We start from the raw sequence: 21,873 nt of genomic DNA, 5'->3' as shown, positions 1-21,873 counted from the left end.
TGGATTGCAGAGCATTGAGAAGCCACAACAGTAATCAGTGTAGGTAGGAAAGGGAGTGGGCACAGCTGCCTTGGAGTTGTGGTGATGCAAACAGGGCATGAGCAATGAAAATCCCTGTGAAAACAAGTTGGGAACTCGTGATTCCGAAAGCAGGCCTGGCTGAGTTCTCTGGGATGTGCTGCTGCTTCAGCCTTCCCCTCCCCTCACTCCTGTTTTTTTCCTGTAGGATGTGCTGCTCCTCCAGCCCCATCCTTCCCATAGGAGGCCTCATGGCTGTGGGTTCTCCTGAACACAGTACGTGTGTCCCTAACGCACAGACAACAGTGCCCCGTAGGATTGGAGATGTCGGTTTATTGTAACAGATAATTTGGACAGTCACAGAAACCAAAGCCGAGGGGACGTAGAAGAGCTGTGGGCACGGCTCCCTGGGAGCTGCCCTGGCCTCACATGGAGCACATGGCAGCTGAGGGACCCAGGGCCTGGCTGCCTGCAGGGCCTGGAGGAACAGCACGGGATGGGGGGCACACTGTCCCCCCAGAAGCAGCCAGAGGTGCTTCCCACTGCTCTGCAGGGAAAGGCAGAGGCAGGCAGCCAAGTCCCAAGGTGTCCTGCGGCATGGCAGAGCTGCCTACACATGCTGGAGGGCAGGGGGACCGGGCAGGAGTGATCAGCTCTATGGGCAGAGGGGCACAATCCCAACACACAACACCAAGTGACTCCCTACGCACCCATTTCCCTTCCCAGCCCATTGCTGAGCCTGTGCCCCAGAGCCACCGGTGCCCAACCATCCCCCTGATGGCTGCAGCAGCAGCACAGGTGACATTCCTGGCTCTGGAGCCACAACTGCAGGGCAGGACAGCTCTGCATACTTGATTTCCAGCCGAGCAGGGCCCTGCAGTGAGGCTTAAGTGTTTTGTGGGCTCTGCTCCATGTCCCTCCAGCTGCTGCAAGCCTTTCCCAGGCTCTCAAACCCTGGGCACGAGCTCAAGGCTGTCCCTCTCCTGCTACTCAGGAGCTGTGCAGGTTCCCAGGGTTGGTGCCAGCCCTGCCAAGCAGAGGAGAGAAAGCCAGTGTTCAGGCAGGGAGTGGGACTGAGGCATCTCCCCATAGTGCCTTAGGTGGGCAAAGCCAGGGAGCAGAGCAGCTGCAGACAGATGTGCAGGTTCTCAGGGACGAGCCCCAGCACCAGAATTCTGCCCAACCCTCCTTCCTGCATTAGGAAGCTGGAGGAGCTTGCCCTGACCCACAGCAGCTGGACGTTCCTACCTCCTTCCCTGCAACCACACAGCCTCCATCTCCCCTTCTAATAGCAGAGGAAGGAGCAGAGCAAAGCCAGGGGCTCTCAAAGCCTGGCATCCCACATTCCCAACTGCTGGTGGTCACAAAAGAGGGACAGAAAACATCCTGCACATTCACTCCATGGCCCTTCCCCAGTGCTCTGCAGCACCATACTGCCAGCACTGCAGGACAGATGGGACATGGACACTGGAACCCCATCAGCTTTTTGGGGTGCACAACCAGGCCGGACCCCACTGGAATCCCTGCCTCAGGGATAGGACTGAGGCCCGAACACAGGGCTGCCAGGACAGCCACAGGCAGGTTTATTCCCAGCACAGGGGTGAGGTGGGCAACACAGGGTGGGATATTCCCTGCTCTCTCAGCCAGACCCCCGCACACAACCTCCTGCAGAGCCCGGGCCGGGGCTTCCTCCTTAACTCAGCTCTGCCACCCAGTGCCGCTTCCCAGGGAAATGCCACAGTGATTTATAAATAAGTGTAAAAAGAGACCGATGCACCTTTTAAGCAAAGGAAAACCATGGGGAGAGTTACAACCAGTGACTCGAGCACAGCTGAGGCGCAGACCAGGGAGCAGGCAGCGGGAGGCCCATGCTGGGCCGGCCCCTGGAGCCGCCCGGCTCAGTGATCCCGGCCGTGCCCGCGGTGCTCCCGCCTGTGCCAGGCACAGCTAGCGGGACAGGGGCGTCTGTTTCAGGGAGATGAGCACCGAGCGCATCCGCGAGACATCCTTGCTCTGCTTGCTGCTCTTGGGGTTGAAATCACACAGCTGGGCCACCTTCTCCCACTCAGAGCCTGGGGTCTCCTCCTTGGACTCCTTCAGGAATGCTTCCTCCGAGGCCCTGCAGACATTGAGCGTTGTCACTGGCGGAACCCTTTTCAAGGAGGTTCTCCCCTTGTGTCCCTGCTTCCTATCCCCTTGCTCCAAACAATGAGCTAAGTGTCCTCTGGGAGCCAGAGACACGCGATGCTCAAGGCTGCTGTTGGCTGTGCTCACCCAAGACATCATTCATCCAGAGGTGCTGGGATGTCCATGTGCTCCCAAGACTTCTCCATCCCCCAACAGCCCCAAAAAGGCTTAAGAGCCCACAGCTTTGCCTCTTCAAACAGCTCCCACAGGGGCATTCCAGGAGCTCCACTTGCCTCCTAAGACTCCACCATTCAGAGACGCTCAGCTGCGTCGTCCTCCCTCTGGGACCTCACCAGAGCCCAGGACCTCCCAGACCCCCCTCCCCTTGGCTGGGCAGCCAGTGCTGGGGCGGGGACCCCCAGAGCCTGCAGGGCAGGATACGGTGTGTAAGAGGCACATACACGTAGCCAATGACATCGGCGTCCGGCTGCTGGTAAAAGGCTTTGTCAGCGATCCTACCCCGGGCACAGAGAGAGAGAGAGCGGAGCGGAGCGACAGGCAGGCAGAGGGTTAGAAAGAGAGAACAGAGGGGGTTAGTCCTCCCAAAGAGTGTGACCCACACATCGCAGCGCCAGGAGAACCCGGAGCCCAATCCTGCCCCCCTGTGAGGCCCACGCAGGGGCAGGAGGCACCGAGATCCCAGGGTGATCCCAGGGTGATCCCAGCCAAGGTGGCTCTGCACAGCCACCAGAGCCACTCCAAGCCCTGGGGCCTCTCCCCTTGCTTGGCAAAGCTCCGTCCTGCAGGGCTAGGCCCCACTGTGGGGAAAAAGGCCCCCAGACTATCCAGAAAGGCAGATCTGGCTGAACAGCAGCTCCCATCATAGTCTCATGGCCGTACTGACCCCAACATACCTATTGTTTGCCCGGTTCTTCTCCATCTGCTCATTCTGACGGAGGTTCCACTCCTCCAGGTCCTTCTTGGCCTTCTCACGCCATTCCTGCTCAGTCACCTTTGATGCTGCATCTAAGGCCAGAGTGAGACAGAGCCCATCAGCCACACTGGCACCCACTGGGTGTGCTGGGCAGCCCCTCATCAGGCAGGGCAGCTGCAGCCACCCAGACCTGTCCCCAGTCCCCACCAATACTGGCCAAAAGGCACCACTGCTCCAAGGACAGCAGATCTTTGGCAGGGGCACAAAACACTTCTCTGGAATGCAGAAGGTGAGGGACCCAAGGGCCCCAACTGCCACATTATGAGGTGCCACAAGCGTGGCCACACATGGCCTTGGGTCCTCACCCAGCTCCTCCAGGCGCTTCTTCTGCTCCTCCCTCCATTTGCGGATGCTCTCAGGTTCTTGGGTCAGCCGGTCGGCCTTGGCTATGGCTGCGTAGGCATCCGTGGGGCCGTTGGACTCCTGCAGGACATGAGCACCTTGCCATCAGCACCAGCTCTTCCCACAGCCCAGCCCAGCCACCTCCAAGGTTGGCAGGGATCAGGATTCCACACTCCCAGCACTGACAAGCCAAGATCAGAGGTAGGAAGGGTGATAGACTGCAACATCTGGGACAGAGTCCCCCAAAGCGTTGCTCAAGCTGCTGTTCCAGCTCCTATCCTTAAGCCGTGCCACTTAAAAATACTTCCCAGCACTCCCCTCCTTGCCTTGCTGCTCACTGCCATCATTGCTGTTGCATCCTCTGGGCAGCTCCACAGCACAGGACAGCCACTGGCCTTGGGACACACTCCTAGGGATTCCCAGGGATTCCCTGTCCCTCAGCAGGGCCAAGTCAGCCCCGGGACTGAGCTGCATCCCTCGCTCCTGTGCCGAGCTGCCCACACGGCCCGCCAGGCCATGGAGGTGCTGGCTCAGCACCTCCCATAACACCTTCCTGGCCGGGATGCCCAGTCATGCTGACACCAAGCTCAGAGATGGGATTATGGCTTTCTCCAAGATCTCCAATCTAATTAAGTCTGTCCCATTACTGATGTGATTATCAACCTGTAAGCCAGGCACGGGCCGTGCAGACGCTCCACTGCCAAGCACCAAGGGAGGTGAAGGACTTGTCAGATGCTGGCACAGGGTCTCCTGTAGCCAGCAGAGCTGGGCTTTGGGCTCTCAGAGGAAGCTGAGACACAGGTGGGCTCCCCCCCAAACACCTCTGGCCATGGGGCAAGTGATTTTCATGGGAGATGCTGCCAAGACAGCAAAGCACGTGTTCCGTGACAGCCCTGCCCTGGCTCTGGCCTCTGCCAAGAGATGCTCCTGCCTGCCCTAGATATCTCCAGAAGCTACCCAGGCTGGAGAGAGGGGCCTTCCGTGGAGAATGGAGGATTTGTCACCTGCTCTTAGGACCCAGGCACTCCTTCATGGCACAGGCCACCTGCAAACAGATGTGGGGCAGGTCATGGCAGGTGGGACACATCTTCTCTTCAAAGAGAATGGAGCAGCCAGGACTCCCCCAGGAGACCCAGACCTTTCCAGGAGCACCGTAGCTGTTCTGCAGCTGGATAGCAAATTCCAGTCAAAACTGGGGGCAGAGCAGCAGAGTGCTGGCCCCACATCCACCCTATCTCCCTTAGCAGCCCTGGGCCAGGGAAGGGCTGAGGTCTCACCTGAAACACATCTCCGTTGACAGTGGCTCCTCCATTCTGGAAACCAGCTGGAGAAAAAGGAAGAGAGAAAGAAGAATACAACTATGGCAGCTGCAGGTGATCTCGGTGGGGCTAGAGTTCATGAAAACTGAAGCAAATTAGTTCCTGGGAATTTGTCTGTGCCATTTCCAGCCCAGCACACCCATTCACAACACTCCCAGTGCCCTGTCCTTGGTGGGATCCAGCGAGCACCTCTCTCTCTCCCACACAAGCCTCTCCAGGCATTTATGTCTTTATGGTGCTTTCACTGGTGTTTTATCTTATCTAAAGATTAGGGAAACTTCCAGGCATGGACACAGGCTGCTGCTCTGACTGAAGAAACACAACCTGACCGACCCCCACCTGCAGAGGCTGCCAATGGACACAGAATCTGCCGGCTGAGTGCTGAGGCAGCTCCCCAGGGACAGGGCCTATGGAAATACTCCATGTGCTCCACCAGGAGAGGAGGGCATGGATGCAGGTCAAGGTCCTTGAGAGCCCACCTGGGATGACCTGCAAGGTCAGGGCTGGGAATGAAGCACCACTGAAGCCCCAGAGAGCTGCACACCAGGGTCACAATGCCAGCCCCAGGCAGGGGGCTTCGCTGCCGGGAGAGAAGAGGCTTTGAAGGAGTCACACTCCAGGCCCTAAGCTCTCCCCAGTGACCAGCACAGGCCTTCTCCTGGCTAGCCAGCTACAGGCACAGCCACAGTGCAGCTCTGTCCCCATGGTGCTCACCCCTACGACTACACCCAGCTCCAGCCTGTCTGACTGCATTTATCACTGTGGCTGTCAACAATTCTCAAGGCCCAGATCTGCCTCCACGGCCCTGTGAGCACAGCAGTGAAACCACTGCTCCACAGCCAGCACGAGGAGACCCTGTGGGGCTGAAGCAGGGGAAGGAATCAGAGCCCACTGGCAGCAACCCCATGCCCATGCAGAGAGCAAATCCCTGAGCCCCTGCACACTGAAGGCAAGAGATCAGGATTAGCACATTCTACTTGCAGGGCCTGGGACCACAGTGTTCCCAATGGGAATCTCTTCCATTCTGCACCCCAAAGGGCTTCCCTGTCTGCAGGGACAGTGACAAGGCTGCCAGTGCTCCTCAGTTCCGCCTGGATGCCTTCTACATTGCCACAGCTGGGGGCACTGAGACATGGAAATGGGAGTCCATCCAGCCCGGGGAACCCAGCCTGGGCACGTGGAAGAAAAACTGCCCCACAGCCAGCACATCCCAGCTCAGCATTCACGCCATATCCTGATGTTCTAGAAGCCCTTTGGGCCCAAGCACAGGCGCAGACAGCCCTTACTGGGCTGCCAGCCGGGCCCACCGGGACACCCCATCCCCTTCCCATGGAGTGCAGGACAAACCCCATCACCCCCGGGGGGGGCCGTCCGTCCCACGGGGAACCCCAGCCCCGCGGGGGCGCGGCCCGGGGGACCCTTCCCCACCCTTGGGGTAGGAAGGGCACAGCCCCCGTTCCCCCACGGGGGTGGCAGCCTCTCGTGCCCGCCGGGGCCGCAGCCGGGCGGTCCCCGCGGCCGCACCCGCCCGGCGCTCACCCTGTTCCGGCGGGGCCGTCTGCCCGCCCGGGGCGGCGGCCGCCTCGCCGTCGGTCGGCCCGAAGCCCTCGTCGTTCTCGATGCCCGCGATCTCGCTCTCCTGCTGGGCCAGGAAGGCGGCGGCCGGGTCCTCCTCGGCGCCGGCGCCCTCGGACGAGGAAAAAAAGCCGAAGTCGTCGGCCATGTCCGGCCCGCCCGCGCCGCTCCGGCTCCGGCTGCGCGGCTTGTCTGGGCTGGGCCCGACTGTGCCCGGGAGGAGCCGCCGCTGTCACTGCGGCGGCGGGCGGAGCGGCCGCGCTGACATCAGCGCCGGGGCGGCCCCGCGGTCGCGCACCGCCTCCCCGCCACCTGCAGCGGGCGCGGCGGGCCGGGGCTGCCCGGCCGCCCGGAGCTCAGCGGGCCGCAGTCTCCCGCGCCGGCTCCCCACACGGGGGCTCGTGGCTGCGGGTGGGAGCGGGGGCCTCTCAAGGCCCCCTCCATCTTGGCGGCCGCCGCCATCTTGGGCGCAGGGCACGGGGAGTGCCGGGCGGGATCCTCCCGGCGGGACCAGAGGTACCGGGCAGGGCCCACCCGGTGTCCGGCAGCCCCCGCGGAGAGGGAACACAACCGGCTCCCGAGGGTCTCCGGCTCATACCCCCACCAGCCCTCTCGGGCTCAAAGCCCTCTCGCACAGCCACTGGCAGAACCCCCCCCCCCGGTCCCCTGCCAGGTCTGGGAACACCCGAGCAGTGCTCGGCACGCTTCGGTACTCTTCGCGTGCCCACCGGGAACACCCGAGCAACGCTCGGCACGCTTCGAAACTCTTCGGGCGCCCGCCGGGAACACCCGAGCGAGGCTAACCCCTCCGATGGGATTCGGGCGTTTCCGGACTAGCCCGAGAGCCGTTCGGGTGTCTCCGGATCGCGGCCGAGCGGCTCCGGCCGATAAACAGCCATTGGCCGCGCGGCGCCCCGCCGGGGCGGAAGTGCGGGCGGGCGGCGTCACTTCCGGAGAGTGACGGCTCGGCGGGTCAGAGGCGGCGGCAAAATGGCGGCGCCTGAGGAGCGGGAGCTGACGGCGGAACAGACCGAGAAGCTGCTGCAGTTCCAGGTGCCGCGTCCGGGGGGGCCCGCGCCGGCCGGCGGGAGCGCAGGAGGCGGTGCATGGGCACGGAGCGGGCTGGGCTGGGCGCGCCCCGCCGGCGCTGGGGGGTACGGGGCGCGCAGAGCCGGGTAGGCCCGTCCTGGAGCCGCCCCGCCGGTGCGGGGGTGTCGGGCCGGGCCTCAGGGGAGGCGGAGAGGAGAGAGGCCTGTGGTCCCGGTGCTGGCGGGGGCGAGTGAGACTCCCGTGCCCCGAGTGCTTCACCGGGAGTGTTCTGTCATCGCCGCCCGGGCAGGCGGGACGTGGCTGCTGAATAAACCCCCCACGGGAAAAACTCCTCGGTAAGTCCCGGCCGGTGTAATTAGTACGAGAAATTCCCTTGTCGCAGCGGGAGAGCGTTTTCGGTCACCTCGGGAGGGTTGTCCGGCGCGGTTCTGTGAACGTGGTTCCTGAGAACGCCGTTCCTGCCCCCCACGGTTCGGTAACGCCACCGGGGACTGTAATGATCTGGTCTGTATCTGCCACACAACACGGGCTGAGTCGCTTAACCTCTGGTTTGCCGAGGCCTCGGGGCTGCGCAGCAGCTGGGTGATCATAAAACCAATCTGCACGTGTGGTTTATTGGGGAGAAAACAGCTCTGGGCAGCTGAAAGACTTGGAGCTCAGTGGGGAGTAATTAAACGTGCTGAGCAGTGAAAATTACCTTCAGGTGTCCTGTGTTTGTTCCTGAGCTGTGGGACATCACGTGCCGTCTCTTGGATTGCAGGGTTCTCTTACGGAGACAGAGTTTACTTTTAGGAGTGTTTTGTTTGATTTTGTTGCTTTATATTTGTTTGTGGGTTTCTTTGTTTTTTTTTTTTTAAGGCTGTGCTTTGGGTTTTTGGTGTGATGTAACTCTGGGCTTGTAGGGCTTAAAGGGCCTCCAGAGGCATCCGGCCCTGCCTTCTCCAGGTGAGATGGGGCAGCTGTTCTTCATTCCAGACAGGGACGTGCCAGGCCTTTGCCTCTGAGTCAGGGGAACTCACAACCCCCCTGAGTTAATTGGTGAATTAATACACTGAGGTGTTTTCCAGTGACTGGGCCTGTGAGGTAACTTGTTTTACACACATCCCCTCTAAATCTTTGCTGCAGCTTGGGCAGTCAGTTTAAATACAGGCCCAGGGAGCGGAGCAGTGTTAACCACTGGTGGGGAGGTGAGGTTTGTGCAGCATTTACAGAGGTCCCATTCTCAGCTTCCATTCTCTTGTTGTGAGACATCCCAGTGCTTACTCATGTGCTGAGTCTGGACAGATAGGACCAGCTGCTCTCACCAGTGCCCCTGTTGCTATTTTCAAACCCCTGTGGGCAGCTGTGAAACTAAAGAATCCTGTTTCCCGGTGCTACCTGGTGTTGCCATGGACTGGGGGGAGGAGAAGGAAGGATTCATGTTTTATTCCAGCTGCTTGTCCAGCCCTGGTTTGAGGCAGAGGGAAATGCTCCTCAGGTTGTAAAGGGGGGAATGGTTTTCTGTTAGGAGACAGCTGCTGTCCAGAGCCTGATGTGAAAGCTGCGGTCCAGAAGGCTTGGACACCAGGATCCCTGTTCTTCTGTCCCCTGGGGTGTGGGGGATCAGCTTTCACCAGGACTCTGGTACTCACAGACTCCACTGGTGATTCCTTCTCCTCTGATACTTCACACCTGGCCAAAAGGGACTCAGGTGTGTGGTCCTGCTTGTTCCTTTGGAAGTAAATCAGTCCACCTGGAAGAGGGTTTTTTCTCTTGGAGTCTGATAAAGAGCATTTGGTGTCAGGAGAGGGTGGAAGAATCTCACTAAAATAATTTGTACATTGCTGCAGTCAGTGGAAAACCCTTCAGGGATCCCTGCTGTCTTTTCAGGGAACACTTCACTGTTTTAAAAGATAACTACACTTTGTTGTGATGTACCATCATTAGTAATTTATACAATATTCCGTGGTGGCAGAGCATTGTACTTCCATAGAAGATCATGTGCCACTGCAGTGTGACTAAAGCAGGAGAGTGGACTGGGAAAGAAGGGAGGATGACAGGGATGAGGTAAGGAATAGCAGAAGGCTCTCAGTTAAATGGAGACTCAGAGGGAAGCATGGAGCAAGAGCTGCCAGTCACCCAGCAAACAGCTGTTGGGGGTGAAGATGCTGTTGCCCTCAAGTGTTCATCCTCCTTCTGCTGGAAATGGCTCCTTCCCAGGCAGAGGTGAGTCCCTGCTGCCGTGTCCTGGCCTGAGCCTTTGGGCACAGTCCTGTGTTAGTGCCTGCTCTGCATTAATTCCACTGGTGTGTGTGATGGGTTCTGTAGTGCTCTACAAACAGCTTGGCTGGCAGAATGCTGAAACCAGCAGCTTCCTTCTTGTGGGCAGGGCTGGAATAGGGCAGCTGTCTGCACCCTGCTGGGGCAGGTTAGTGGGAAAAAAAAACCAAAAAAAAAAACACCAAAAAAAAAACCAGTAGGGAGAGAGAACTGGGATAAACGTGAATTGAAAGCAACAAAGCCTCTTGCAGGCTTTCAGTCTCCCATTTGCTGCTGAAGCATTGGCTAATAATGTAAAGGAATAAAAGCATCTAAATTTTTCATCTGTCAAGACTGCTGTCTTGACATCAGTAGAGAGAAGCTTGATGTGAGCGGCTTAAGAAAGCTGTGGAGATACAGTTCATTTGGGAGATGGAAGAAATGGCAGAGCAGCTTTTGTAGGATGTGATTATTGATCTGTGCCCATTACATTTGGGCTGATGTCTGATGTTATAATATGCTAATGTAAAGTAATGGAGTGTTATTTGCAAAGGAAAGAGTTGGCACTCAAGATACTATCTCTGACTTCAGCTGGGGAAAACAGAATGCTCAGGGCTGGGTACGACTCTGATTTAGGGGAAGGAGGAAACATGAAACTCCAGCATCTTTCCTGCTCGGTGTATCGATCAAAACCCTCATAAAGGCATTTGCTGTAAAATGCGACGAGAAACTCTTGGTGAAGGCTTTTTTCCAGTTTGAAATCAGATGTTCTTTACCCTTGGAAACATAATTCTCTGGAATTTGGCAGTGGGTTGGGAGTAAGAGCAGTGCCAGTTAGTCCTGTGGATTTGCATCTCGTGCTGTGTTTCAACATCAGAGTGTATCTGCAGAGGCAACAGTTTCATAAGTCCAGTTTACAACCTTTGTCCACTCCGGGCTCTTCCTTCTGCTTCTGGAGAATGGAATTGTACTTTCCACTGCTTCAGTATTGAGAAGATTCTGGGCAGTCTCAAAGGTGAGAGATGCAAATGATTCTCTCCAGCAGCTGCTTCACTCTCCTTTGAGTGGTGTCTGAGAAGGCACTATTGAACTGTCCTGGCATTTGTGGAACTTAATATTTTGTTTTCTAAATATTAGCCACTGTCTTGAGGTTGGATCTACATTTATTTGAAGGTTTGAGGGTGCTGGTTTAATGGGACTCGTTTTAACTACTGGAGACTTTATCTTTTTATTACTTACTGTCTGTATAATGTATGTGCTCTGAGGCAGCTGAGAGACCCCAGTAAGGAGGAGACCAGCAGCGAGGTCTGAAGATACTGTTTGTTCTCTTAGCGCTGATGATACTAAGAACATGCTCTTTTGACATGTGCGTAACTCAGTTTGCAGCTGAACAGGGTTCACCAGAAGCGCTGTGAAGTGGTGCAGTGGAAATGATGTGTTTCAAGTTTCTGATCAGTTTCCATAACTGAGGTGAAGCAGCGCCTTGGAAGGTCCTGGGACAGCAGTAGGAATGTCTTTGGGGTGATAATGACCAGTATCAGTGTTTGCCAGCAAGAGCTGCCTGAGCTGACGGTTGAACTGTCCTGCTGCTCCTTACGTGGGGTGCGGGTCATTCTGAACTGTGCTGTGTCCTGTGGAGCCGGTCAGAGTAACAGTCAACAGGGTGCTGGCTTTTAAAAGCTGCCTTTGCACAGGCAATTTTTTCCTGCGATGTTTAATTGTGCAGCTTCATTGATCTGATGAGTGGTGGGAGCGCTCAGGGTGCGAGTGCACTGTGTGCTCGGGGTGGTTTTGTCACTTCTGCTTTGTGTTGAGAGCAACTGAATTAACATGCTAAGGAAAAAAGACAGTAAATTCATCTCCCTGGAGAACTCTTGTTCTCAGACTGAGATATGACCAGCAGCTGTCTGGTGAGGGACGATGGTTGGGAAGGGTGAGGTTGACTGGTTGTGGTGTCTCTGTGGAGCTCGGGAGGTCTTGCAAATGCTGCAGTGATTCAGTGCTTGTTAAATGCTTGTTGATAGTTCTCCCGCTTTCTGACCTAAAACTGCTGAAGCGTTTTGCATAATTTAAAAGGGGGTGATGCTCAGTCATGTTATTAGTGCTGAGAGCTAATCTTGGCATTTAGAAACAAAGGTGTGAATGAGCTTCTGAATCTTGTCAACTTTGCAACCAGCAGCAGAATTTTCAGGGTGTTGAGGAATGGTGATCAGAAGGTTTGTGACTCCACTGTAAAATCAATTAATTGAGTAAATTGCATGTGCCTAAAAAGGCAATTAAGTGCCTTCTGTAGGAAGGTTAAAAAAATAAATAAAGTCAGAAGAAAAAAAAGAATAAAGTCAGCATACAAAACCTAAATTTTACTCTGAAGCTAGTCTTTAAAGCAAGCTAGCTAAACTAAAACACTAAATCCTGAAGCTGAGTGATAATTAAAGGTATTCTGACAGCAACAGCTGAGTTCAGTGAACTTCATTTCTTCTATGAAATCCAATTCTGTAATGTTCCCTTGCAAGACTTGCTGCAGACTTACTTTTTAATAAATATTTATACACCACTGGGCAGTGACTTTGAAGTGCTTTTTTCTGAACTACTGCAGTCACAGTTAGCAATGCTTTAAACAGTCTGGTTGGTTCTATGCAGCAGAATGAAACAATGATTTTTGCCCAGGAGACTGAGGAGAAGGTGGTGCTCTGTGGAGACTTAGTGACAAAGAAGCCAAGAAATGCTCAGAAGTTTGAACTGAGCCAGAGACTGAATAAGGCGTTTGTCCACTGTGTTACTTGGGTGGAAATAGCATGTGGAATGTATGAATGGGGGCAGGGAAGGGAATAGATGCATCATCCTTCTCCAGTAAAAAAGCCAATTCTGTGCATTTTTAAACGGTCAGCCTGTCAGTAGTGCCTCTTGGGCTTCTAAAGCAGGCAAGGAAAATGTCTGTTCAGACACCTTACAGCGAGTGCTGTGGGGAGAGATGTGTTTCTGTGGCACAGTGACAGGGATGTTCACGTCAACAAAGGTTTGTCTTCATTCAGGAGGTGTTGATGTGGCTTCCTGTAACAACAGACACAATTGTTTGATCTATTGTGAAGAAATTCAGATTGACACGGGGTTAAAATTGCCCAGTGGCTTTGAAGTTTGTCGGGTATTTGGATTGTGTTTTCTGTTTTGGGGCCTGTCTGTGTTGAACCAGGTTTGGGTTTTTTACTACAGATTCCCCTGTGATGCTGGAAACACTGCCTTCACTGCTGCTTGGCTCAGTTTGGTTTTAGTCTCTGTTTATGCTGGCAGAGAGTGAAGTCATGGTTATCTTGGGTTTTCAGAAATGCTTTGTCTGTATTTCGAGTGTGAGGTGGTTTGAGGGCACTGGCCCAGCACATCCTTCCAGAGTGGAACCTGTGGGCATTATTGCATTAAACTCTTGGCTGTGCTGAGTGCAGTTGTAGTAACAGACCTTGGGCACACTGGGAATTGGCTGATCCTGGAAGAGGGCAAAGGCCTGTTTGAGACCTCCTGTGTGTTTACAGATTTGGATTGGCTCGGGTTGCTCTGCTCTAAGAGCAGAGCACTTTAAAAATGAGTGTTGTGGTAACTCCCGGCTCTGCTCACGTATTGCAAAGAACAGTAAAAATCCAACACTTCCCTGGCACTCATCTGCTTTTACTCTCCTTCTTTAGGACTTGACTGGCATAGAGTCCATGGACCAATGTCGCCACACACTGGAGCAGCACAACTGGAACATAGAGGTACCACTGAAAATAAGATTTGTAGCAGTTTCCAAGTAGCTGGATTAAACAGAGCCCTCTGTGGGGAGGGGGAGCCCTACCAGTAAGAGGAATCTGTCCACCCCTGAATTTACTCAAGTAGCTCTTTAAAGCAGCATCTCCACGCATCTGGAGAGGTTTCAGCCAAATGCAGCAGAGTCATTACAGCTGCAAACAATCCCTTGACTGGCACCTCGTGTGGCCTCCCATGGAGCCTGTGTGCTGGCTGCTGTGGAGAAGGCTTTCCATATGGAGAAGAGCACTGGTGGTTGCTGTTTGTGCTTATCCAGTGCTCCAGGCTCTGGACAGGGAATACCCACTGCTAGTGTCCAAAGTATAGAAAAGATGAAATGTTTGAAACCTCCCTTTGCTCTTTCTTGTGTCAAAGGCAGCTGTGCAGGACCGACTGAATGAGCAAGAGGGTGTCCCAAGTGTCTTTAATCCTCCTCCATCGCGGCCGTTGCAGGTCAATACAGCCGACCACAGGATCTACAGCTACGTTGTCTCAAGGCCACAGCCAAGGGCAAGTTATCTTACAGTGGATTTTGTCCTGCTTCTTGGGTGATTCTTCGTGAATAGCAGAACTTGCAAGCAGGGAAAAGAGTTGTTTTCTTTGCATGCTGTAATCTCCTTTCTAAATATTTTATCTTCTGAAAACAAAATGTAGAGCTGTTCCTTCGGCCTCTGTTGCTGCTGCAGAGGCTTTCCCCGTGGCAATTCACACTTGAGTGTGAGGACCTTTTTCTGTGTTATAGACCATTTGCTGGGGTGTAGTAAAGCCTTTTGATCAGTTCAATTGGAACAAAGGACAGTCCCCTCCATCTGGCAGTGATAATGTTTTTCTTATTGGAGCCTCCCCTTAAATGTGTATTAATTAGAATACAGCATCAATTACTTGCTTTAATGTTTCAGAAATTAATTTGCTGGAGCACCTGTAAGACTCAGTGCCATAATCTCTTTGAATAGTTAAGAAAATCAGCACAGAGCAAAAGCATTAGTCAGTGAGGCCAGTTTTCAGATGTGTCACATTGAATTCTGAGTGAACCACGTTACTCACATTTGATTTGACATGTCTGAAGCCACGAACTGTTGCTGAGCTGTTTTTTTCCGTGGTTGGAACACCGATACCCAACATGATGCTTGGTGCCAGTGGGCACTTTGCTGGAGTGGGGCTGTTCCAGGTGTGGAGACTGTTCTAATTCTTTATTTGTCGTTGCAGGGCCTGTTAGGATGGGGTTACTACTTCATAATGCTTCCATTCCGATTTACCTATTACACATTACTTGATATATTTAGGTAAGTACTTGTTTGTGCTGACTCACATTGACTGCGTGAAGGCACATGCTAGCTCAGATCCAGCTGTACCTCTGTCACTTGCATCTTGAAGTCTCATGGCAGATTTTCCATTTGTTTGCTCAAGTGGCATTATCTGTAGCCTTGTAAAGTTCCTACGTGGTTTAGTAACAAATAAATCTTACTGCAGAGAAAAAGAGCACCTTGCAGCTCTATAAATGAAGTATTTAGTTGGAGTTCTAACTCCACACAGCTTTGCAGTCTGAGTGCCGCACAAAGGGGTTGCAAAACAGTGTCCTGCTGGCTGATATTCTTGTACAAACATCAGAATTGTGTCCCTTTGGGCTGGGCTGCAGGTTAACCTGCCCTAATCCCTCTGTTATTTGGCAAAACCCAAACTGTAAACACTTCTGCCTTTTCCCCTTTGGTGTCTGTCTCCTCTTGTCCTTTTACCACCCCACAGGGCTAATTCCTCTTGCCTCCTTACACTGATAAAGGGAAAAGGGAATGGTAAATGTAGTAAATAGCCAGCAGTCCTGTCGTCTGCACTGCTTTGGCAGTTTCCCCTGTTGTTTTACCTTTCTTTTCCTGTTACACAGAACTTTGGAAATGTCTTTATCTTCTGTGCATCAGTAGAACCAAACAACACTGATATCTGCCTTTCAGTGAAGTTTTTTTCAGCCTCAGAGGAATGACGGTTTCACTGTGCTCCTGGTTTAATGTTCTCTTTCTGCAGCTCTTTGCACCCCAGAACTGTTAGTTCTGCATAAGCAGAAATGCAGTTCTCAATGTTATCTGGACAAAACCGTGTGGCTTTTAACAGCCCATCTTTGACTAAATTCCTTGAACCTCCTACTGTTGGTGTGGCTTATGTCTGACGCTTCAGAGGAAGTTGAAACTGTTTAATCACAGAATTTCGATCCTTGCTGGTGCCTGGCACGAGATATGTGACTGGGGGGTGTTTCTGTAGCAGTGGTATCAGTTTGGAGCAGGTGACAGTTTAGGTTGAGATTACAAAAGTTCAAGCGTCTCAGCTGTGACTTTTTTCCTCTTTATGAATCCCAGTGTCTGTCTGTGGAAAAGAAAACCTGTTTTTCAGAAAGTCAGTGAGCTGAATTTGCAGTGTCCTTTGCTTCCTTCCTAGGTTTGCTCTGCGTTTTATACGCCCCGATCCTCGTAGTCGGGTCACTGACCCAGTGGGTGACATTATTTCGTTTATTCATATGTTTGAGGAAAAATATGGGAGGATACACCCTGTCTTCTACCAGGGAACTTACAGCCAGGTCAGTGTCACGTGTTGGTGCATAGATCCTGGGGAGGTGGAGAGTGGGGATTTTGCCAGATGGTATCAGGGCCTACATGGCAAAATTGCTTTTCATCTAAAGCCCAGCATTTGTCCCAAACTCTCTTAATAGGGTAATGGAGAGGTAGTGAACAAGTGTGTTAGAAAACCAGTGTCTGCCAGGCTTGATGTTTTGCCAAGCCTGCCAAGTTGGAAAGCAGAGCTGCTCTGGCTGTTCCTCGACCGTCTGTGTGACTGTAGCCGACGGTTTTTCTTTGTAATCCTGCCTTTGTTTTTATAAACTGGTGTGCTGTGCCAGAGTCTGTCCTTCTGTTCACCAAATTGGAATTGACTGCCTGGGCTTGTATCATAATGCAACTTCAGAACAATGCAGGGCCTCAAAATTGAGAGGGAGCCCCCAAGAAATTCTGGGAGATGAGTGTTCCATATATCAAATCTGGGGGTGCTCCCTGTAGAAGACGAAGTGTCCCCATGGACACTGCCTCTTCCACAACTTCTCTCAGCCTGGCCAAGGGAAGGGCCTTCTGTAGTGCATCGCAGCAGACAGTTGGATCAGCACTGCTTCCCAAGTGCCAGGGAAGAATGTGGAGTTCGTGTCTGCTCTGCGCTGCACGGAGATGGAGCTCATCGCCTCCGCAGCTCTTCCAGGCTCCTCCGTCTTGCCAGGAATCCAAACTTAAATAACCCTGAAATGATTAGGCTACCGAAACTCAGTACCAGTAAAACAGGGAGCTTATTGTGCACTTATCCTGTGGTCTTGTTAAGAAGTGCTCTTGGGTGGGTGGAATCCAGAGACTGTAGATGCAAAAAAGGGATGTATTTTTCCTTAGGGCTTTTTGAGGGGGCCTGCAGCATTGTTGCATTACCTTTTTTTAGTAGAATTTTCATTTGGTGTGATCTGAAGATTGTGTCCTGTACAGACTCGAGTGGAAACCTCAGCCTTGGCTGCTGTGAGTCTGAGGGGTGAAGGAGGGTTCTTCACTGCCAGCTGAGTCTGGCAAGACAGCTGGGGTGTCCATCACTTTGGTTGCCTACCTGGATTCACTCTGAGTTCAGTGTTCACATCCTGAGAGGATGTGAAAAAACACCACTGTCGCCCTCTCAAATGAGGGTTTATCCAGAAGGTCTGAGAGGTTCACCCTCCACTGCTGCTTTGTTAAAACCATACTGGTGGCAGAGTAATGGCTTGGGTCACACAAGCCTTGTGGGTGCTGCTTTCCTCTTGCCCAGAGACCCTGTAACCTCACTTCCTGTCCTCTTATGCCAAGGCACTGAACGATGCCAAGCGGGAGCTGCGCTTCCTGTTGGTTTATCTTCATGGAGATGACCACCAAGACACAGATGAGTTTTGCCGGTGGGTAGGAGAGCTTTCCAAATAGTTGTTTTTATACTTGTAAGTGCAGCTTCACTAACATAGTCTCTTCTCATCCCCCAGCAATACACTGTGTGCACCCGAGGTCATCACCCTCATCAACACTAGGATGCTCTTCTGGGCTTGCTCAACCAACAAACCAGAGGGATACAGAGGTGAGTGTGTCCCTCACGGGCTTTACCTCTTCCCTCTTGTCTCTGGAACAAGCCAAATGCCCTTTGACAAATTTACGGGTGTCAAACACACCTGTTGGGTTCTGTGCAAGCAGGCGAGATATTTTGGAATTGCGTGGCAAAATACATATTGGTTTCTGTGGGATATCTCAGAGGGCCTGTTTGGCCACCAGGGCCACCAAATACATGGTGATGTTCACCTCCTCTGTTCCGTATGTTTCTGAGTCAGTCTTAGTTGTGTGCTCTTTGCTGTGGACATTCAAGCTGCTTTCAATGCCTTGTCGGTGGGAGTTGGTGGGTGTGTGCTGGGGATAAACTGAGTGCAGAAACAAATATCCAACTAGCTGTGTCCTTAGCACTGGCTCCTGTGATGCCTGAGGCCAGGACAGACTTGTTAGGTGCATTCTTTCTCTTTCTGAGACAGTCATCTTCACATCCAGTCTCTGTGTCTCTTCAAAAGTCCACTTTGAGGTCCTTTTAAGTCTTTCTAGAGCTGTTGGTACCTGGCTTGACAGCATTTTGGTAAGGTTTTGCTGTAATTGGAGTCTTTTCCCAAAGTTCTCTTCTTGCCTCCTGTGTCCCTTTCACCCTTCCTGTTTCATGGTAGGGAGTCCAGGAGTTCTGGACTAAATCTGGCTCACTCTTGGCTCCACAGTTCAGCTCCCAGCTATTGGCACCTTGAGAGGATGGCTCTCTGTGGAGACAGTCTTTGATTTACTGCTGTTGTGTTGCTGCAGTGCTCTGGAGTCACAGCCTGGAAAGCAGAGCTGGAAGGGATTGTGGGGTGCCCTGATTTCCTTTGGAGGTCTCCATTGGTAATGATGGCTCAAGTTACAGGATGTTTTAAGGAAGGGATCAACAGCCATACATGATTAGTAACTTAAAGCCTCTAATCTGCTCCATTCCCTCTTTCAGACAGAGCCTGGCTCCAACAAAACCAACCTAGGTTTGTTTAGAAATATCCAGAATGGACATTACCATCTTCTGAAGTCCAGCCATCCCTAATCACCTTAGCGTTTCACTGAGTCTGACCTGTGTTTCTCTTCCTGCCATTTAAATCCAGGGCTTTGTCCCATTCTGAATGGACATTCAGAGCCATTTACTTCCTTCCTGCTTGAGTTAAAGTGCCTTTTTGGTTACTTGAAGGCTTGTTTTTTCCCTTCAGTCCCTGTGTTCCAAGGCACTTCCTCCCTTTGCTAAGTGATAGGGTTTAGTTTGACAAAACAGAGCCTGAGGCCTTTTCTGCCTTGGAGGAGAGATTGTCTGTGGAAGCTGCTTTCTTTGGCCCATGGTGATGGGAAGAGTTTGTGCTGTACCCCTTGCTGACCCTTCTGGAGGTGGCAGTGATGTTTGTGGCTGTTCCCAGTGTCCCAGGCCCTGCGGGAGAACACGTACCCATTCCTGGCCGTGATCATGCTGAAGGACCGCAGGATGACCGTGGTTGGGCGGCTGGAAGGTCTCATCCAGGCTGATGACCTCATCAACCAGCTGATGTTCATCATGGATGCCAACCAGACGTACCTGGTGTCTGAACGCCTGGAAAGGTAGGATGGGACCTGAGCTCCAGTCACGCAGACCTTGCTGAGGCAAGCTCTGCTCTCTGTCCCCTTCCTCCTGCCAGACACCCTGATCAGCATCTCCTGATCTGTAACATGGCCCCCAGCTCTCGCCTTCCCAATGGGATAATCAGTCCAGAAATTCAGGCCACCCTATAGCCAGGGACATGGATGTGTTGGGTACACAGTCCCACCACTGAAAGGTGGGTGTGAGTGCTCTGTTCTCTGCAATTGGGGCACACCTTTGGTGTGCTGGAGCTTTGCAGGGAGAGCTTGGACACTAACCAGTAGGATCCAAGTGGGAGCAAAGGCATTGCAGGCAGGAGAGCTGGTGTCTGCAGCTGGTTGGTGGGTGTGTGCTGCTGCCTAGGCTGTCTGTGATGAGCTCTGGCTGCTCTTCTAGTGGGGCCTCACAAGCCTCTCATGACTCTTAGGGATGTGCAGGCTGCATCCAAAGTAGGATCCCACGTTCCATCTGCTCCTCCTCTGCCCCACGGTCTCTGTGGGGACCTGGTAACACGTTCTGGTTTCTGAAAAGTGCAAGGAATTACCTGAAGGAGATAAAACTCATAAGAGTTTCAAGTATGAGACAGAAATCCTGGGCACTGCTTTTGTGCCGTCTGTCAGCTCCGCTGAGCTGCAGTGCCTGAGAAGCCTTTTGAGTTCAGTTCCACCCACCCTGGGGAAGCAGTTTGTGTGTGAGGGGCTGTGAGGACCCAGCTCTGCCTTTTGGGAGCTCCCGGTACTCCGAGGCATTACTTGCTGTGTGTTCCTATGAGTTTGAGGCCGTCCCTGCACCCTCAGGTCTACCCTCAGCTCATCAAGCCCTCACTTTAGGGCCCATGAGCCCTGATCCCTTCCCACTCGCGTTTGCAGGGAAGAGAGAAACCAAACCCAAGTCCTGAGGCAGCAGCAGGACGAGGCATATCTGGCATCCTTACGTGCGGACCAGGAAAAGGAGCGCAAGAAGAAGGAGGAACGGGAGAGGAAGAAGAAGAAAGAGGAGGAAGTGCAGCAGCAAAAGCTAGCAGAGGAGAGGCGGCGACAGGTGAGAGCGGAGGGGCTGCTGGAGAGGCTGCCGTGCCCTGCGGGAGGAATTGCTCGTCACATCAGAGCTGCTGGTCTTGTGCGGGGCTCGAGGGACACTCAAGCCTCCCAGAGCAGCTCTGCTGAGGGGACAGGCATAAAGGTCAGCTCAGGGCACAGCCATTGCTCCTGCTCCCTCCTTGCTTTGCAGACGCTGCAGGAGGAGAAGGAGCGGAAGTCGGAATGCCTTCCTCCCGAGCCACATCCCGATGACCCGGAGAGCGTCAAGATCATTTTCAAGCTGCCTAACGATTCCAGAGTGGAGCGGCGATTCCACTTCACACAGTCACTGACGGTGAGCTTGGGGCAGAGCTGATGGGTGTTCCAGAGTGAGGGAATCAGGAGACTTCCATGTGGCTCAGCAAAGCTTTGGTTCCCTTGCACTGTGACAAATGGTGACCTTTGCTGAGAGCCTTAGCAGGCATAGCTGCTCCTGGGTAAGGAGAGGTGTTGTGGGGCCTAGTCCCACCAGCTTGGGAGAGAGGAAAAAATGAAAGAAACTTTTTCCTTCTCACCAAAAGCTGAAACTTCTAGTGGAAGGTGTCTCTGCTTATGGTGGTGGGGTAGGACTAGATGATCTTTAAGGTCCCTTCCAACACGTATTTTTGTATGATTCCATTGCTCCTTATTAAATAATGGTGTGGGAAAAGCCAGAAACAGTATCTGCACTCCCTGGGTGCTCTGTGACAACTCCAGTTTCAAGTGTGCCAAGGAAATGGCTGTCTCAGGTCTACAATGCAGTGATGGTGCAAATTTGGTAGCGTTCCCCTGCGAGATGCCAGGGATTCCGTGTGGCTGTCACTGCTCCCCCAGCTGGCAGTTATTTCTGTGCTTCTTTCCCAGGTGATCCATGACTTCCTGTTCTCCTTGAAAGAAAGCCCTGAGAAGTTCCAGATTGAGGCCAACTTCCCTCGCCGTGTCCTGCCCTGCCTCCCTACAGAGGAGTGGCCCAACCCCCCCACGCTGCAGGAGGCCGGACTCAGCCACACGGAAGTCCTCTTTGTGCAGGACCTCACGGACGATTGACACTTCTTTTGGTTTTGTTTTTGGTTATTTTGTTTTTGGTTTTGTTTTTGTTTTGTTTTTTTTCCAGAAGACACAAAACGGAAAGAGAAATTCATATTATTATTATAATACAATATTTTTTTTAAAAGACTGCGTACAAACGAGGGATCAGAGACCACATGGCCCGTGCCAGCTGTGCTGCGTGTGTGCGCTGGCGAGAGGACGCGTGCGCACGGCCATCCCCTGCACCGGGGGGGCAGAGAGGGGGGAGCTGGTGTTGCCCCTCCACCTTCCCTGGGGAGGAACAGGAATGGCAGCTCTTGGTAATTACTGCTTTTATTGATGACAATAATAATAAAACCCCGACAACCTGACATCGTGTGAAGATTTGATACTCTGCTGCTCCCGAGAGACACAGGACCGAGCACCGGAACGTGCTGGGAGTGGGGTGGGGGGAAAGGGCTGGACACAATCTTTTCAGCTTCCCTCTCTGTATAAATACTGTTCTTTAATATTTCTCTTGCTTTGTAATGACCAAAGGAGAATGGGGTTGACTATAGTATTAACTTTTTGATAAAGAGCTGGTTCGATTCTTACCCGTGTGGGGTCTTGCCCAGGGTTCTTAGCCTGCGTAGTGTAATAAACTCTGCCTCTAGCATGT

At 53.0% G+C, this 21,873-nt stretch overlaps 2 protein-coding genes across 4 annotated transcripts; one reads left to right on the top strand and one right to left on the bottom strand.

Annotated features, from left to right (window-relative positions):
• Positions 1–331: 331 nt before the first annotated feature.
• CLTB (clathrin light chain B) lies at positions 332–6,607 on the bottom strand. 2 transcript variants are annotated; one of them, XM_050312106.1, is made up of 6 exons: positions 6,340–6,606; positions 4,759–4,805; positions 3,445–3,562; positions 3,060–3,171; positions 2,607–2,660; positions 332–2,137 (listed from the first exon to the last, which is right to left on the bottom strand). In XM_050312106.1, the coding sequence occupies exons 1-6, from the start codon at positions 6,521–6,523 to the stop codon at positions 1,966–1,968; spliced, it is 687 nt and encodes a 228-aa protein (XP_050168063.1). In that variant the 5' UTR covers positions 6,524–6,606; the 3' UTR covers positions 332–1,965. The 2 variants fall into 2 exon arrangements, with proteins under 2 accessions (XP_050168063.1, XP_050168064.1); XM_050312107.1 differs by lacking the exon at positions 2,607–2,660 and having other exon boundaries at positions 6,340–6,607.
• A 588-nt stretch (positions 6,608–7,195) lies between these two features.
• FAF2 (Fas associated factor family member 2) lies at positions 7,196–21,870 on the top strand. Of its 2 annotated transcripts, none has more exons than XM_050312012.1 (11): positions 7,196–7,428; positions 13,338–13,406; positions 13,813–13,947; positions 14,644–14,720; positions 15,862–16,000; positions 17,289–17,374; positions 17,456–17,547; positions 18,932–19,109; positions 19,998–20,169; positions 20,359–20,502; positions 21,051–21,870. In XM_050312012.1, the coding sequence occupies exons 1-11, from the start codon at positions 7,366–7,368 to the stop codon at positions 21,231–21,233; spliced, it is 1,338 nt and encodes a 445-aa protein (XP_050167969.1). In that variant the 5' UTR covers positions 7,196–7,365; the 3' UTR covers positions 21,234–21,870. The 2 variants fall into 2 exon arrangements, with proteins under 2 accessions (XP_050167969.1, XP_050167970.1); XM_050312013.1 differs by lacking the exon at positions 7,196–7,428 and adding an exon at positions 9,832–10,678.
• Positions 21,871–21,873: the final 3 nt, after the last annotated feature.

This window comes from Myiozetetes cayanensis, unplaced genomic scaffold (genome assembly GCF_022539395.1).
Source record: "Myiozetetes cayanensis isolate MyiCay16 unplaced genomic scaffold, myiCay2020 scf17, whole genome shotgun sequence".
Classification (NCBI taxonomy): Eukaryota; Metazoa; Chordata; class Aves; order Passeriformes; family Tyrannidae; genus Myiozetetes; species Myiozetetes cayanensis.
The sequence above is the reverse complement of the archived record's forward strand: the minus strand, read 5'-3'. Positions and strand labels throughout refer to the sequence as shown.